Below are 14,187 nucleotides of genomic sequence, written 5' to 3' on the forward strand. Positions count from 1 at the left end.
AGTCTTAGAGAAGCTATTACACGTGAGCGTGATATTTTTCAAACACCTGTGTAAGAAACAAGTTTTAAGTTGGTTTGTTCTTAAAAAAAAATATTACTGCCAAAATATCCCAAAAGAACTCTGTCTGCAATGAGACCATATTAGAGTAGTTTACAGAATACTTTGGAAGCATTGTAGGTGAGATCAGATGTACAACTTAAAAGTGAGATGGCTGTTGTTATCAAATGATTTGCACTGTAATTTTTCAAAGTGATGTGCTTGTTTTCAGTCCAATGGATCCCAACAGCGGCATGTCTTGCTTTTCAAAGCTACTCTTGGCAAAATTGCTCCTTTTTCTTTAACATCATGGTTAGCTGTTTTCGATTTGTTCCCCCCCCCTCCCCAATGTGTTAGATAAAAGATATAGTTGGAAATGCAGTAATTTGGACTAATGACTGGAAGATCCACTGTGAATTATTAGATGTTGTGAATTTGTGAAACAAATAAGTAAAATAAACAAAAAGTGCCTGTGCCACAAAATGGACCTTGTTAAAACTACATGACACCTGTCAAAATAAATGAATTATGCATGATTGTACTTCAGACTAGGACTTAACATTAAAGGTACTCTGTGATATTTTGTCAAAGCAATGAACCTTTAGAAATCTGAGAGCTCCCTACAGTACTCTGGAGCCAGTGAAACCACAGGTGAGCGAGGGCTGGATGGATTGGGCTCCAGGTTTTGCTTTCTTTACTCAGGCAAATCATCTGGGATTGTGAGTATGGGAAACCCAGGATATGTCTGCCCCAACAGGTGGGACGAGATAGCTACATCTTTTAAGAGAACAGAGACTTTGCCACTTCAGGAGATTCTGCTCAGGACAGATCAATATTTTGGTGTAAGCCCGATCCATGCACGTGTGTCTCTTGTGTTTCAATCTGGAAACACGCACTGCTGAACCTCAACGTTTGGTGCAGACACTGGAAGGCCTCGGGCGCTATCGGGGTCGTTATATCCCCAGAGAGGCCGGGGTGGCCAGGCATGGTTAGGACTGTAGCTGAAGGGCAGACGATGCCGGTTTGTTTCCGATCCGTGGGCAGAAAGGAAAGGGAGACGTGATCTTGTCCCGGAGGAGTTTAAATCCGGATTGGCGTTTCATGTCATGCCGGGGGGCACAACCAACCGAGCCGCCCTGTGCTGGGGCTAGCCCGGGGCCAGGAGCCGGACGGGAGGGGCCGGAGCCCTGGTTCAGACACTTCCCCCCGTGAGAGCGGCAGGTCGAGTCACTTCGGCGCTGACCCGAGGGCCACGCACTCCAGGGGTCCGGCCGGGATCTGCAGCCAGTGCCTGGCCCAGCGGCTGGCCGCGCACCGGACCCGGGGATGGGTTGGGTCCCGCCCGGGCCGGGGGCTCGTTTGACAGCCCGACGCCTTCCACACACACACACACACACACACACACACACACCGGCGGCTGGGGGAGCCCCTAGCTCCGCCGGTCTCCCCTGCGGAGGGGAACCGCTGCCCGCCCCTCCCGCGTCCCTCGCTGCCCGCCGGGCCCCCCGGGGGATGGCGAAGCGGCAGAGGCAGGGGGCCGGCTGGCGGCCGGGGGAGGAGATGGCCGGGATCCAGTGACCCGAGGGGCCTTCCCCCGCTGGGAGAGGCGGCCCTCCCCCGTGCAAAGGGAAGAGGGGGCGCTGCCCGGTGCCCGGGGGTGCGGCGGAGCCGGGCCGGGTCTCCGGGCAGGGGGGGTGCAGCTGCAGTCAGGGGTGAAGGCGAGGAAGTCTCCACCTCCTCCGGCAGCCCGGACCTGTAGCTGCCAAGCTCCATTACAACTGGCCGCGGGGTGGCTGGGTGCGGGTGGCGGGGGGGGGGGGAGGACACGCATGTGGGGGGGGGGGGGGGGCCACTTCTGCGAAGCTGTGGCTGAGCTGGAGCCTCTCCGAGCCGGTCCCTGGCACAGAGACGCGCGGGGGGGGGTTAATGAGTAGCCGCGGAGCTCCGGAGCAGCCAGCGCTGGGGTTGAGACCCCCCCCCCCCCACACACACACTCCCCCCCCCGCCCCGATGAAGTGCTGAGGGCTCCTCCTAGCCCCCCATGGCTCCGCCGCTTTCCCGCACGGCCCCGCGCCGCTGAGCAGCCGAGCCACTGACCTTCCCCGGCCGGCCGGCGGGCTGCGCTCCTTCCCGGCGGGCAGCCGGGCTGATACCATGGGCCGGGCCTGGTGCTTCGTCGCGCTGCTTCTAGGTAGGTGGCAGGTCGGGGCCGGGCGCTGCGGGGGGGGGCAGGGTGGGCTTTGGGGCGCGGGGCGAGTCCCCCCCCCCCCCCCCCCCCGCAGATGAAGGGTCAGGATGCTCCAAGCAGGGTCAGGCTGGGTCCTTAGCGCCTTCGAGTTCCTCCCCAGGGATCCCCCCCACCCCTGCGGCAGGCAGGCAGCCCCTGGCGGGACGGTCTAGCTGCTCTTTCCCCTCCGCCCGGATGCCTGAGCCGGGCGGCTGCGAGTTGGCCCCCCAGCCCGGGGGGTTTCTGCCAGGGGCCCCGCGGCACCCCCCTGGATCTGCGGAGCCCGCTGCCTCTGCTAGAGGTTCCCCCCCCCCCGCCCGCCCCTTCCAGCGCCCCGAGCCGGAGAACCCGAGCTCCGAGCCGGGGCGCCTTTCGCTCCGCCGGACCAAGTTCCGCCCGCCCCGCTGCTCCCCGCCCGCTTGTCCCCCTTCAAGAAGCCGGGTCCGAGCTGGGACCGCTCCCGGCTGGCTGGACACTTACTACAAGCGCCGAGATCGGCAGGAGGAAGAGCCAGGGGACTGGGCTACCCCCTGAAGTGGCTAGTGATGGGGGGGGGGGGGAGAAGAGGGAGGTCCTGGCTTTTTTGGGGGGGTTCCCTCCCCCCATCGTGATCTCCCCAAGACCAGTCGGGCTTGTCTCACTCTAAGACCGACCCAGGGCGGGAGGGTTTCCATCCCGTGAGTGGCACTGACTGGGCCGGGCTTCCCGGAGCTATGCCCAGCGTTTCTTCGGCCTGCAAGACAAGGAGTGGGGGCTGGAGGATGCCCAGCAGGGCTGGGATCTGGTATGAGCTGCGCAGGGGTCGCTCTTGGAGAGGTGTCTGTCATCCAAGCCCGCACGTCGGGCTGACACGGAGAAGAGAAGCAGCCTCGGGCTCCCACCCAGAGCTCCCTGACTGCTGCCGAGCTTTAGTCCGCAGCGCTAACTCCTCCCGGGGGGTCTCCGCTGACACTCCTGTCTCGTTATAGTTCTGTCCTGTCCTGTCCTGTCCCGAGCAAGGGATCGAGCCCCAGCTTATTTCTAGGAAGGGCTGGGAGACTCTTCCTGCTGCTCTTTTGAACCCCCGGGGCTGGGGGGTTCCTGGGACCATGTTCCAGGAAGCACCTTCCTTGGAGGTGAAATACACCAGAAATAGTCTCACTTCTTTAAGAGGAGAGACATCTTTTTCCCAGCTGACCTCTAGGATAGCTCCTAGACACTAGGCTGGACCCCCCCCCCCAGCAAGACTGCCAGCATCTCTGCGCCCCACCTTTAGAACTGGCAAAGCTCGTCTCTCCACCCGCGCAGCTTTCCAGCAAGAGATCTCTCTGGAGGCTCAGAGCTAGAGACCGTAGACAGTCGTGCTGGCGAAGACAAGCAGCAGCACTGGGCTAAATGATTCCCCATTCCAAAGAAGGGAGCCCGGGGGAGGGAGCCTCTCCTTATCGCCCATGCTTGCATGTTTCCCTAGAAAACCCAAGGGAGACTCTCAGCTGAAACTGTTTGTCCATGTCCTGTGTGAACTCCTCACCAGAAAGTCAGAGTCAAATATAGCACCGAAGGGAGAACGGCGGAGCGTGAGGCTGTGGGGCTGAACTAGACATACAGGGACTTGTTACAGACTTGCTCTCTGTGACTTAGTTTCCCCATCTGAAAAATGGGGAGAAAAATATGACCTGACTCTCAAGGGCGGTGGGAGGCTCACTTCATTAAGGCTTGTAAAGTACTTTGGGATCAATGGGTGAAAGGTACCATATAAGTTCGAAGTATTTAAAGCACTAAACACAGTCAGCAAGAACTCAACTAAGGCTTTTAAAATACTCAGTGGTGAGAGGCTCTGGTTTTGTGTGCCATCTATCTCAACTTCAGATGGTGATGTTTAAAGGAATGTGCCATCAGATCTTAACGTGTAAACAAGATTAAAGCTAACGGTGAATTGATCAATTATCCAGCCAGCTATACCATCTCAGCTGAATTTCCTAGTCTTAGAGTTTAGATTTGAGCTTTAGATTCAAACCACAAACATTTAACAGGCTAATAACTGAAAATGGCAAAAGGAGGCTATAGAAAGATACCATTCTTACCTACCTTTCCTGTGCCAAGACTCCAGAAACAAATGTTTTCCCCCCGTTCCTTAAGATTTTATCATCTGTAGCTTACTTAAAATGCTGCTGGTGCATAGGAACTGAAATTCACTAATGGTGCATCATTAAAAGATTGTACATGACTAAACATTCACAAACCTTGTACATGGATTGTACATAACCAAACCTTCACAGCTCACAAAATGTAAACTGGCAACCAGGAACCTGCTCTGTGCATTATATTTTCAATGTCTGGCAGCCTTGTATAGCTTGGATAAAGTGGGTTATACAATAATTTAGCACTTTCTAGCCGTGATTTGCCAGTGTTATTAAACTTGCAACACATCATCTTAGAATTAAGAAGCTAGGGATTTTTTAAAGTATTATTCTTTATTTTATTTTTATTATTATTTTATTTTGGGGCTGTGCCTTAGCAAAGGGGTAAAGAAACCAAAAGAACTGTATAAAAGCATCCCTTAGGTGCTTTCTAATTGCGAGGCAGATTTTCACAGTGGTTGTATATCATCCATGAAAGCGCTGTCTTTATACATGACGTGCTGTGTTGTGGGCAAATACAGGAACCCACTGAAAATAAAATCTCTTTCCAAACTTGGTTCTGCCAGATGCAGCCCCTTCTAGGACTGGATTTCAGCTTTGGTTTTCTCCATAGCAATTTCTGGCTTTTGAAAATTTCCTTACTCAACAATTTATGCTTGTGGGGAAAATATAGAAACCACAATATATTTTTTCACTTGTGCTTTTTTCTTTTTCTTTTTAGATCTCAGCCCTATCTTTATCTATATCCATATACTTTGCAACATGGCTAAACTATCATTATGCAAAGAGCAAACAGAGTCAAATCACAGGATCATAGCACATTAGTTGTTGATTTTTTGGGTAGATTTGAAATAAAAAGTAAAAAACAACAACGCAGTAAGCAGACAAATTAACAAGCAAACTTCGTCTATATTAAACATATGAACAGAAGGCAGTGTTGCTACTTTGTCAGTAAACTATAGATAATTAACTTGGTATTATCTTTTTATGGAATTCGCTTTCTAATCATATAATTGAACTCAACTGTTGATCTTATCTTAGCCCTGCCCCCATAATTTTCAAACTTAAAATAAACATTGAAAGGCAAGAAGAAGTCCCTTTATTTTAAAACTGGCTCGGTTCTATACCATCTAAGAGAAGCTACCCATGAAAAATATCGGTGTGGTGAATTGGAATGTAAAAACTTTAATGAAAGTTTAGATAGAAATTGAGCAAGCCTCTTATGCTCTTAGTTTCCAAGAATAAGTGGTTCTTTGCTGAAAGCAGGGGTGCAGCACCACCTGGCTGGAAGTGGTTTCTATAATATACAGGATTTACAGTTTTGTTCAATGGCTTTCAGCACCCTTACTATAAAAATTGTCCCAACTCCAATGGTTTAAGGAGGACCCAAAATCAGAGTCAGTTACTAACTAAAAGAACGGAGAGTGATTTCTATTATCATTTATTATTCCCTGGGCCCTCTTCTTACATTCAGCATTATACAGAAGAGAGACCCAGCTCCGGGCCCCATTGAAGTCAATGGGAGACCTTCCATTGACTTTAAATAGTTTAGGATCTGGCCTGAGTTGTCTACATACATATTTCAAAGGCCCATTTCTGCTCTGATAGAAGTCAATAGAAGTCACTGACATCAATGGGAGCAAGACTGAAGCCTAATTTAGATTAGAATTATGAGCAGTTGCACAAGGATTTAAGCAAGGAGGATTCAAAATAGAATGACTGAAGTGGGGGAACTCTTGTAATGGGGCATCACGGATTTGAGCAGGGGAAATGAACAAAGGGAATATATGGTAAGGAAGAATGCATACTTCAACATGCCAAGCTCCAAATGTGGGATGCAACATATCACAGAGACACTAAATGAGGGACACTAAAAAGTGTTTTTTCAAGACACTTAAAATGCTGCTGGATTCATTCATTTAGTGTAAATAACTTTTTTCATAGGCTCAGCTTCATGATCCTTTATTTCTGATGTAAATAATGGGGTAACTTTTTGACTAAAGTAAGTGACATCAGCAAAATGAGGGACACTGCAGAGCTCTGGAAGAATAAATTCTGCAGAACAGGTCCAGTTGGTTCCTTGATTAACTCTTCCCTTTAACTCCTGCTCGGGCAATCTTTTGATTTTATCAGCATGAAGGTTTTTTTACACTAACAGATGTGCTAGGTCTTACAGCTTCTGCTAGAAACATTTGCAGGCACTTAGCTCTAGTGTACTTCTGCTCACTTTGAGTATTGATAATAATAAAACTATATCCTGCCATTGAATCGTGCAAAACATCCACTGAAGTCATTTTACACACTGCCAATAGAAGTCATATTCTGTCATCAGTCAATTCCCCAAACAACCACTGAAATTTCACTCACAACTCCCACTGAAACAACTTTAAGCACTGAAATCTTGGCCCCATTTAAAGTCAAAGGCAAAACTTCCATTGAGCCAGGATTTCACCTTGTATTTCGGGATCGGACCACACCCAAAACTCCCGCTGGCATGACTGGATGATTCACCTCTGCTTTCACTCACATTGAAGTCCATGAGATTTGGGTGCAGATCACTGGAAGGTTATGGCTTTAAAAGTTTTTCTTTCCTTTCTTTGAAACAACACGATACTTTATTTTTCATGTTTTTCATAGAATTTTTCAGTTAGGCCACCTGGAAAAGGCCAATGAAAATATAAATGACAGCAGAAATTTGTGGCAAGAAAGTCCTAAACTTTGCTAATTTCAAGTAGTGCAAGGCCTATTATTAGATTATGCAGCATGTAGGTTGAACGTCAGCTTTAATTTCGGCATCTGTCGGCAGCATTTATGAGAACTGGAACGTATCAAAAGTTGGCTAATGTTGACAGGCAAAACAGTAGACTGAAATTTGAAGCTATCTAGAAACCACACCCAGACCCCAAAAACACATGTTAAAACAATTCTAATTCTGTGCTTTAACTGAACAAGCAACCTTTTTCTGTGGTCACTCGTGACTCTGAGTTAAATACATTCCCCCTGGGCCTTCATTTTGATATGTATTACTGGTCTGGTGGCATGTATCAGTTTAATACCTTTCTGTGGAATTTCTTTGAGACAACTTCCATCATGATGCCAGCTAAAGTGCTGCAAGTGGGTGGCTCACATTTTCTTTAGGGACAGTCTCTAGCTTTTAATGATTCTCCATCCTGCAGTCTTCACTCATGGGAGCCAAGAAGGAGAGAGACTTATGTCCTCCTTAATTCTGTTTGTTCCTGTTATTACTCTCTGTATTATCGTAATGCCTAAGAGTCCCAGTCATGGACCAGGGCCCCATTGTGCTAGGTGCTGTACACACACAGCGCAAAAACATGGTCCCTGCCCCCAAAGAGCTTACAACCTAAATTCTATAAAGTATTCAGGTGCCTAATGGAATTTTCAAGAGCGCCTAAATAGATTAGACTTATGATCCCCATTAGGGGCCAGTCTGCATCTTTAGGCACTAAATACCTTTCAGAATCTGATTCCTGATTCCTATGCTTCTGGTTTCATGTGAACCCCTTGCTCCCACTGATGAGCCATTACTTACAAAAGCAGTTCCTTTGAAAACAATAGGGTTAATCAGCCAATTGTGAACCCTTGGGAGCAAAGAGTTCACAATCTAGCCCATAGCAGTCCAAGATAGACAGGCCTGCTAGAATATGCAAGTCTTCTTCCTGCCAAGGCAGGGTTGTTTCCTATTGTGGACTCACCAATGCTTTGTGCAGTCTACTCTAAAACATGCCAAATGAATGGGCTACTCCAGATTTCAATGTCAAGAAGTTTATCCCAATATTCAGGCTACATTTTTCCTCTCTTAATTCCCTTCCAACAGAATCTCTTTATTCACCCTAAGAAATTCCTCCCTTTCCTTGGTGTTTATAGCCTCAGAATATTTATAGACTGTCATCCTGTCCATCACCCACAGCTGTCACTCAGACAGGCTATGCGTATGGGGCTCTCTTAATCTTTCCTCGTAACTCAATGCCTCCCACTGCCTAATCATTTTTGTTGCTCTGCTCTCAGCACCCGCCAGTGCCCTTTGCATTGAGCAAATGCTATATTTATGTTAATATTACAGGGTAGGTGGTCCCCTCTGCGCTCAAGATCCACGTAAGTGATTTAGACGTTTGAAATGAGGGTGGCATGTCATAGCCAAGCTGTCGTCTGATTACCAGTTCCTCTCTTCAAAGCTCTCCAGGAAAGAATATATGGTTAGACATCACTATTAAACAGGGCCACGATGGCCACTAATAAAGCATCTCCATGGAGCAGTTATATGGGATCTGCCAAAGCTGTGCAGGCAGTCTGTAAGCTTGAAATGCCAGAGTGTCATTGATTTCAAAACCGTGTCTTGTTTTCTGCTGAGTTTCCATCTCTTCTAAATGAAGGGAAATAGGTGCGGTTTTCCCCTTTGGTAAAAAAGTCAGGGTTTCTAGTCACAATTTCGATGCCAGAATAGTGTGCCCAGTCTTGGGCTGAGTGTATGCATGCATGCATGTGTGTGTGTGTGTGTGTGTGTGTGTGTGTGTAACAGAATATTGATACCCAAATCCCACCAGCGAGGCATGCAGGAGACTGGAGATGAGTCTCACTAATACAACCCATGTAACTAAAAGCAAGCAGGCACTATCACTGGTGCTCAAGGGGGAAAAAAACCCCCGAGTTTCCCAGTTATTTCTTGTGTGTGGTGTTTCTCATCGATTTATCAGTGTCAAACTTTTACTGCAAGCTAAGTTAGAGTTTGACATAGCTCCCAAAGCAGCACTGCTGCCTTTGTCCACTGTGCTTTTTTCAGAGCTTTCTGGCACTAAACACAGGGAGCAAATCAATTATCTCCTCTATTCTTACATCTCATAATTAACCCCTTTCCCGCCATATTCTGTTATGCAAGTACGTAATTATCAGACATTTCCACCAGAGGAATGTTCTCTGTGTATATGTTCTCTGCCCATAGCAGGACAAATCTGTCCAAGCACACTTGTGCATTATACTGGAAGCACCCCAGCTATGCTAGCCGGTGTGGATTGGGCAAAGACATAATACAGTTAGGTAATTACATGTTGCCATTGACTTAACCACAATGGCTAAACCTATGAAGGACCATATTCCCAGATAGTACAGCTCCGAGGTTCCTTTGTTTGACTTTTTGCCATTGATCAATTGGCTATGGGAGATTGTCTTCAGTTTCTGGGTCCACATAATATTTTGGTTAAAAAAAAAAAATAGTAGAGCCATTCCGCATGAGCTACAGCCAATCAGGAAAATAAGTTATTTGCCAGGTGTTTCAAATATACATATAAAGAGTAGAACTTGTGTAATTAAAATACATTGGATGCTGATAAGCGTAAAATTCTTTCATTAAAGCACGTTGAGGTCTCTCAGTAAAATGCGTTCTCTGCAACTAGTACAGAATTCTATTAGTATATCACTATGGCCCTGTGAAGTGGATTCTGTGTATGCTCCTTGCTTTGCATACTGTGTCTTGGTACAGAATACTCTGTATCTGTTTCCTCCTGTGAATCCCTTTATTCTCAAAACTGACTTACTCATGGACTGGATTTTTTCTGTCAGTTTCATGTTCATACATTCAAAGGTGAGTGTGTCTCCATAAGGCCCTGATCCTGCACCATTAAAGTCAATGGGAGCTTTGCTATTGAGTTCAATGAGTGGAGGATCAAGCCCAGTAATCCCATTTATACACTGAGTTAGGCCCTGTTTCTTTCTCTCTGGGTGAACAACCAGAGAAGGCATTTTAAAACATATGTAATCATATTTAAAATGGTAACACTAAAGAAGACCATGAAGGTACAGGAGAGAGTGTCTTCTTCATTCCCACTCAGTCTAGTTCAAATACCATCTGCCTTGTCTGACTTCCTTTTCCCTGTTTTCTATTTCAAATGTGTAGGCCAAATCCTGCCATCTTAACGCAGGCAGAATCCCCACTGAAGGCTTGTGGGATTGAGCAGAGAGCTCAGCAGAAATAGAGACTGAGGATGTCTGTGAATGTGTAACTTTTATCTTGTTTATCTTGACTCAATAGAGTCTGGCATATTTTAGAAGGAAAAGCTGTACTGCAACTCCAGCATCTCTGTAGAAATGAGTCACTTCATCTGTGTATTGGTCTACATGAAACAGAGAGCTACAAAAGAATAAAGGCCAAATTCTATCTTCACTTATAAACCCAGGTTGAAGTCGATGTGGTGTACAGATGGATAAGGAGTGTAGAATCGGGCCCAGAGTTGTATTCATGCTTTTTTAAAATAATTGTATCTTTTGACTGAAGTAAAATAATTTGAGGTTGATATTTAAAACAGAATCAAATGTTGATCAAAACATTACAACTACAAACAGGCCCTTTATTCTGTTTGGGGATATTTGGTTTGTTTGATCCCCACAGAAACAACTCTGAAAGAAATATATTGTAACTTCTTTTTTTCGATCTTTACGTTGCTTTTTACTGCTGGAATGACATCACACTGCCAGGCAGCCATTCACAGTTACCTTAAGCTGTGTGATGGATTTCCTAGACCTCCTACTTTCCAAGGATGGTATCTCTGGCAATAACAAATCTTTTCCGTGATTAACATAGGAACATAAGAATGGCCATACTGGGTCAGACCAACGGTCCATCTAGCCCAGTGTCCTGTCTTCTGACAGTGGCTGGTGCCAGATGCCTCAGAGGGAATGAACAGAACAGGGCAATTGAGTGATCAACCTCTTGTCATCCAGTCCCAGCTTCAGGCAGTCAGAGGTTTAGGGACACCTAGGACATGGGGTTGCATCCCTAACCATCTTGGCTAAAAGCCATTGATGGACCTATCCTATGCGAAATTATCTAATTCTTTTCTGAACCCAACTATACTTCTGGCTTTCACATCCCTTGGCCAGGAGTTCCACAGGTTGATTTTGTGTTGTATGAAGTACTTACTTATGTTTGTTTAAATCTGCTGGCTATTAATTTCATTGGGTGACCCCTGTTTCTTGTGTTATGTGAAAGGGTAAATAACACTTCCTTATTCACTTTCTCCAAACCATTCATAATTTTATAGACCTCTATCATATTCCCCCTTAGTAGTTTCTTTTCTAAACTGAACAGTCCCAGTCTTTTTAATTTCTCCTCATATGGAAGCTGTTCCATACCATCATCATTCTTGTTACCCTTCTCTGTATTTTTTCCAATTCTAATATATCTTTTGTGAGATGGGTGACCAGAACTGCACACAATATTCAAGATGTGCGTGTACTATGGATTTATATAGTGGCATTATATTTTCTATCCCTTTCCTAATTCTTCCTAATATTGATTCATTCTTTTGACTGCCACTGCACACTGAGCAGTTGTTTTCAGAGAACTATCCATGACGACTCTAGGATCTCTTTCTTGAGTGGAAATAGCTAATTTAGACCTTCTCATTTTGTATGTATATAGTTTGGATTATGTTTTCCAAAGTGCATTATTTTGCATATATCAACGCTGAATTTCATCTGCCATTTTCTTGCCTAGTCACCCAGTTTTTTGAGATTCCCTTTTAACTCTTTGCAGGCAGCTTTGGACTTCACTATCTTGAGTAATTTTGTATCATCTGCAAAGTTTGCCACCTCACTGTTTACCCCCTTTTCCAGATCATTTATGAATATGCTGAACAACACTGGTACCAGTACCAATCCTTGGAGGACCCCACTATTTACCTCTCTTCACTGTGAAAACTGACCATTTATTTCTACTCTCTGTTTCCTATTGTTTAACCAGTTACTGATCCATGACAGGACCTTCCTTCTTATCCCATGACTTCCTACTTTGCTTAAAAGCCTTTGGTGAGGGACCTCGTCAAAGGTTTCTGAAAGACCAAGTATACTATATCCACTGGATCACCCTTGTCCACATGACACCCTCAAAGAATTCTAATAGATTGGTGAGGTATGATTTCACTTTACAAAAGCCTGTTGACTCTTCCCCAACATACTGTGTTCAACTATGTGTCTGATAATTCAGTTCCTTATTATAGTTTCAACCAATTTGTCTGGTACTGAAGTTAGCGTTACCAATCGGTAATTGCCAGGATTGCCTCAGGAACCTTTTTTAAAAATGGGCATTATATTACGTATCCCTCCAGTCATGTGGTACAGAGACTGATTTAAGTAATAGCTTACATACCACAGTTTCTGTAATTTCATATCTGAGTTCCTTCAGAACTCTTGGGTGAATACCATCTGGTCCTGGTGACGTATTACTATTTAATTTATCAGTTTTCCCCCAAAACCTCCTCTATGGACACCTCAGTCTGGGATGATTCCTCAGATTTGTCACCTAAAAAAATAGCTCAGGTGTGGTGTGAGAATCTCCCTCACATCCTCTGCAGTAAAGACAGATGCAAAAAATTCATTTAGCTTCTTCACAATGGCTTTGTCTTCCCTGAGTATTCCTTTAGCACCTCCATAGTGCAGCGACCACTCAGTTGTTTAGCTGGCTTCCTGTTTCTGGTGTACTTACATTTTTTGTTGTTGTAACTATGAATAATTACACTCATTTTCCAGATGAGTAAACAGAAGCACTGAGAGCATAAATGCCTTACCAAAAGTAAAACAATAAGCCAGTGGCAGAACTAGCATCCTGGCAAGCAATTTCCTCCTCCAACCACTGGACCGCAGTCTGGTTTCAAGTCAAGAAAGCATCACTAATCAAGAAGGGTGCTTAAGCACGTTTAACTTCAAGTGCATGCTTATGTCACACTGAAGCCAATAGGACTTAAGCGTGCCTTCATGTGCTTTCCGGAGCTGGAACCACCGTTTGCAGACATGGAAAATACAAACTAGTGCTGAGATTCATTTTCTTAGAGTTAATTTTTCTAACTTAACCAATTTTAATACATAATATAAGTCTTCCCCACAAAATTGTGCTCTTGGGAAATTCTTTATTTTGAGTGTATTAAAATGACCGCTAACTTAATCTCAACACAAATGCAAGAGAAATTGATTTGGTAAACTACAACCAAACATTTTCCTCGCATTTAGAAGAATGGTTATTCTTTTAGCAGCTAATCCAAAATCCATTTTGCATGCTTTCTCAGGAGAGAAGAATGGCAGAGGAATGCTTTGTTCATAACGTCCATGTGGATAAGTGCAGAATACATTTGTATGTTTCTTGTCCGTGGGTTTGTTCCAGTCTGAACATTCCTTGCAAAATATCAAAGGTTTTGTGTCATTCTTAAATAAAGAGCTACATAATTCCCCATGACTGTAGACACTGATCTTATCCATGTGAATGGGCGAGTTAGTGAAACATTAGAATTATAAATGGAAATAACAACTTTGGCCATAGGAAGCAACAGCACGTAGCAATCTAGCCCTGGAGAAGAGTTGATCTACAGTGCCTAATTTTGTTGCAAGCTGTAATGTGGGCATTTTCTTCTCTATTTATTGGCAAAGAAACAAAGATGTGTGATTAAACTCAACTTTTCTTTCGAAGTCAATTTGCTCGGTAGTACACAAACAAAATTTGCCTCCAACAAGGCATACTAGAATATTTCTCACCTATTTTAAAAAATTATTTATTTAAAAGCTGAGAAGTAGATCTGAATCAGTGTAGCAGATGGACCATACAAAGGTGGAAGAATTGTGCACAGCATAATCTCTCATGGGATGGGTTCTATTTGAGAGGTCCAAACCTGCAGCTCTCACCGAGGAAAATCTCTTCATTTTAATTGGAATTTAGTTTGACTCAGGTCAGCAGAATCTGCCCCTTCATGAATTGATAGAATGGGCCTGGTTTTTAAAAAGCTGCACGTGCAAATTTGTGTGCAA

General features: G+C 45.1%; 1 protein-coding gene across 1 annotated transcript in view; it reads left to right on the plus strand.

The window, feature by feature from the left end:
* The first annotated feature begins 2,113 nt into the window (after positions 1–2,113).
* The window catches only part of APCDD1L (APC down-regulated 1 like), a 31,347-nt gene continuing 19,273 nt past the window's right edge, over positions 2,114–14,187 (plus strand). The window contains exon 1 of the mRNA XM_067554169.1: positions 2,114–2,227. Within this exon, the coding sequence (XP_067410270.1) occupies positions 2,191–2,227 (37 nt within the window). The 5' untranslated portion in view covers positions 2,114–2,190. The remainder of the gene's footprint in view (positions 2,228–14,187) is intronic.

The sequence above is a fragment of the Emydura macquarii genome, unplaced genomic scaffold (assembly GCF_026122565.2).
Source record: "Emydura macquarii macquarii isolate MOO-44397 ecotype Brisbane River unplaced genomic scaffold, CSIRO-AGI_Emac_v2 contig_1483, whole genome shotgun sequence".
Classification (NCBI taxonomy): domain Eukaryota; kingdom Metazoa; phylum Chordata; order Testudines; family Chelidae; genus Emydura; species Emydura macquarii.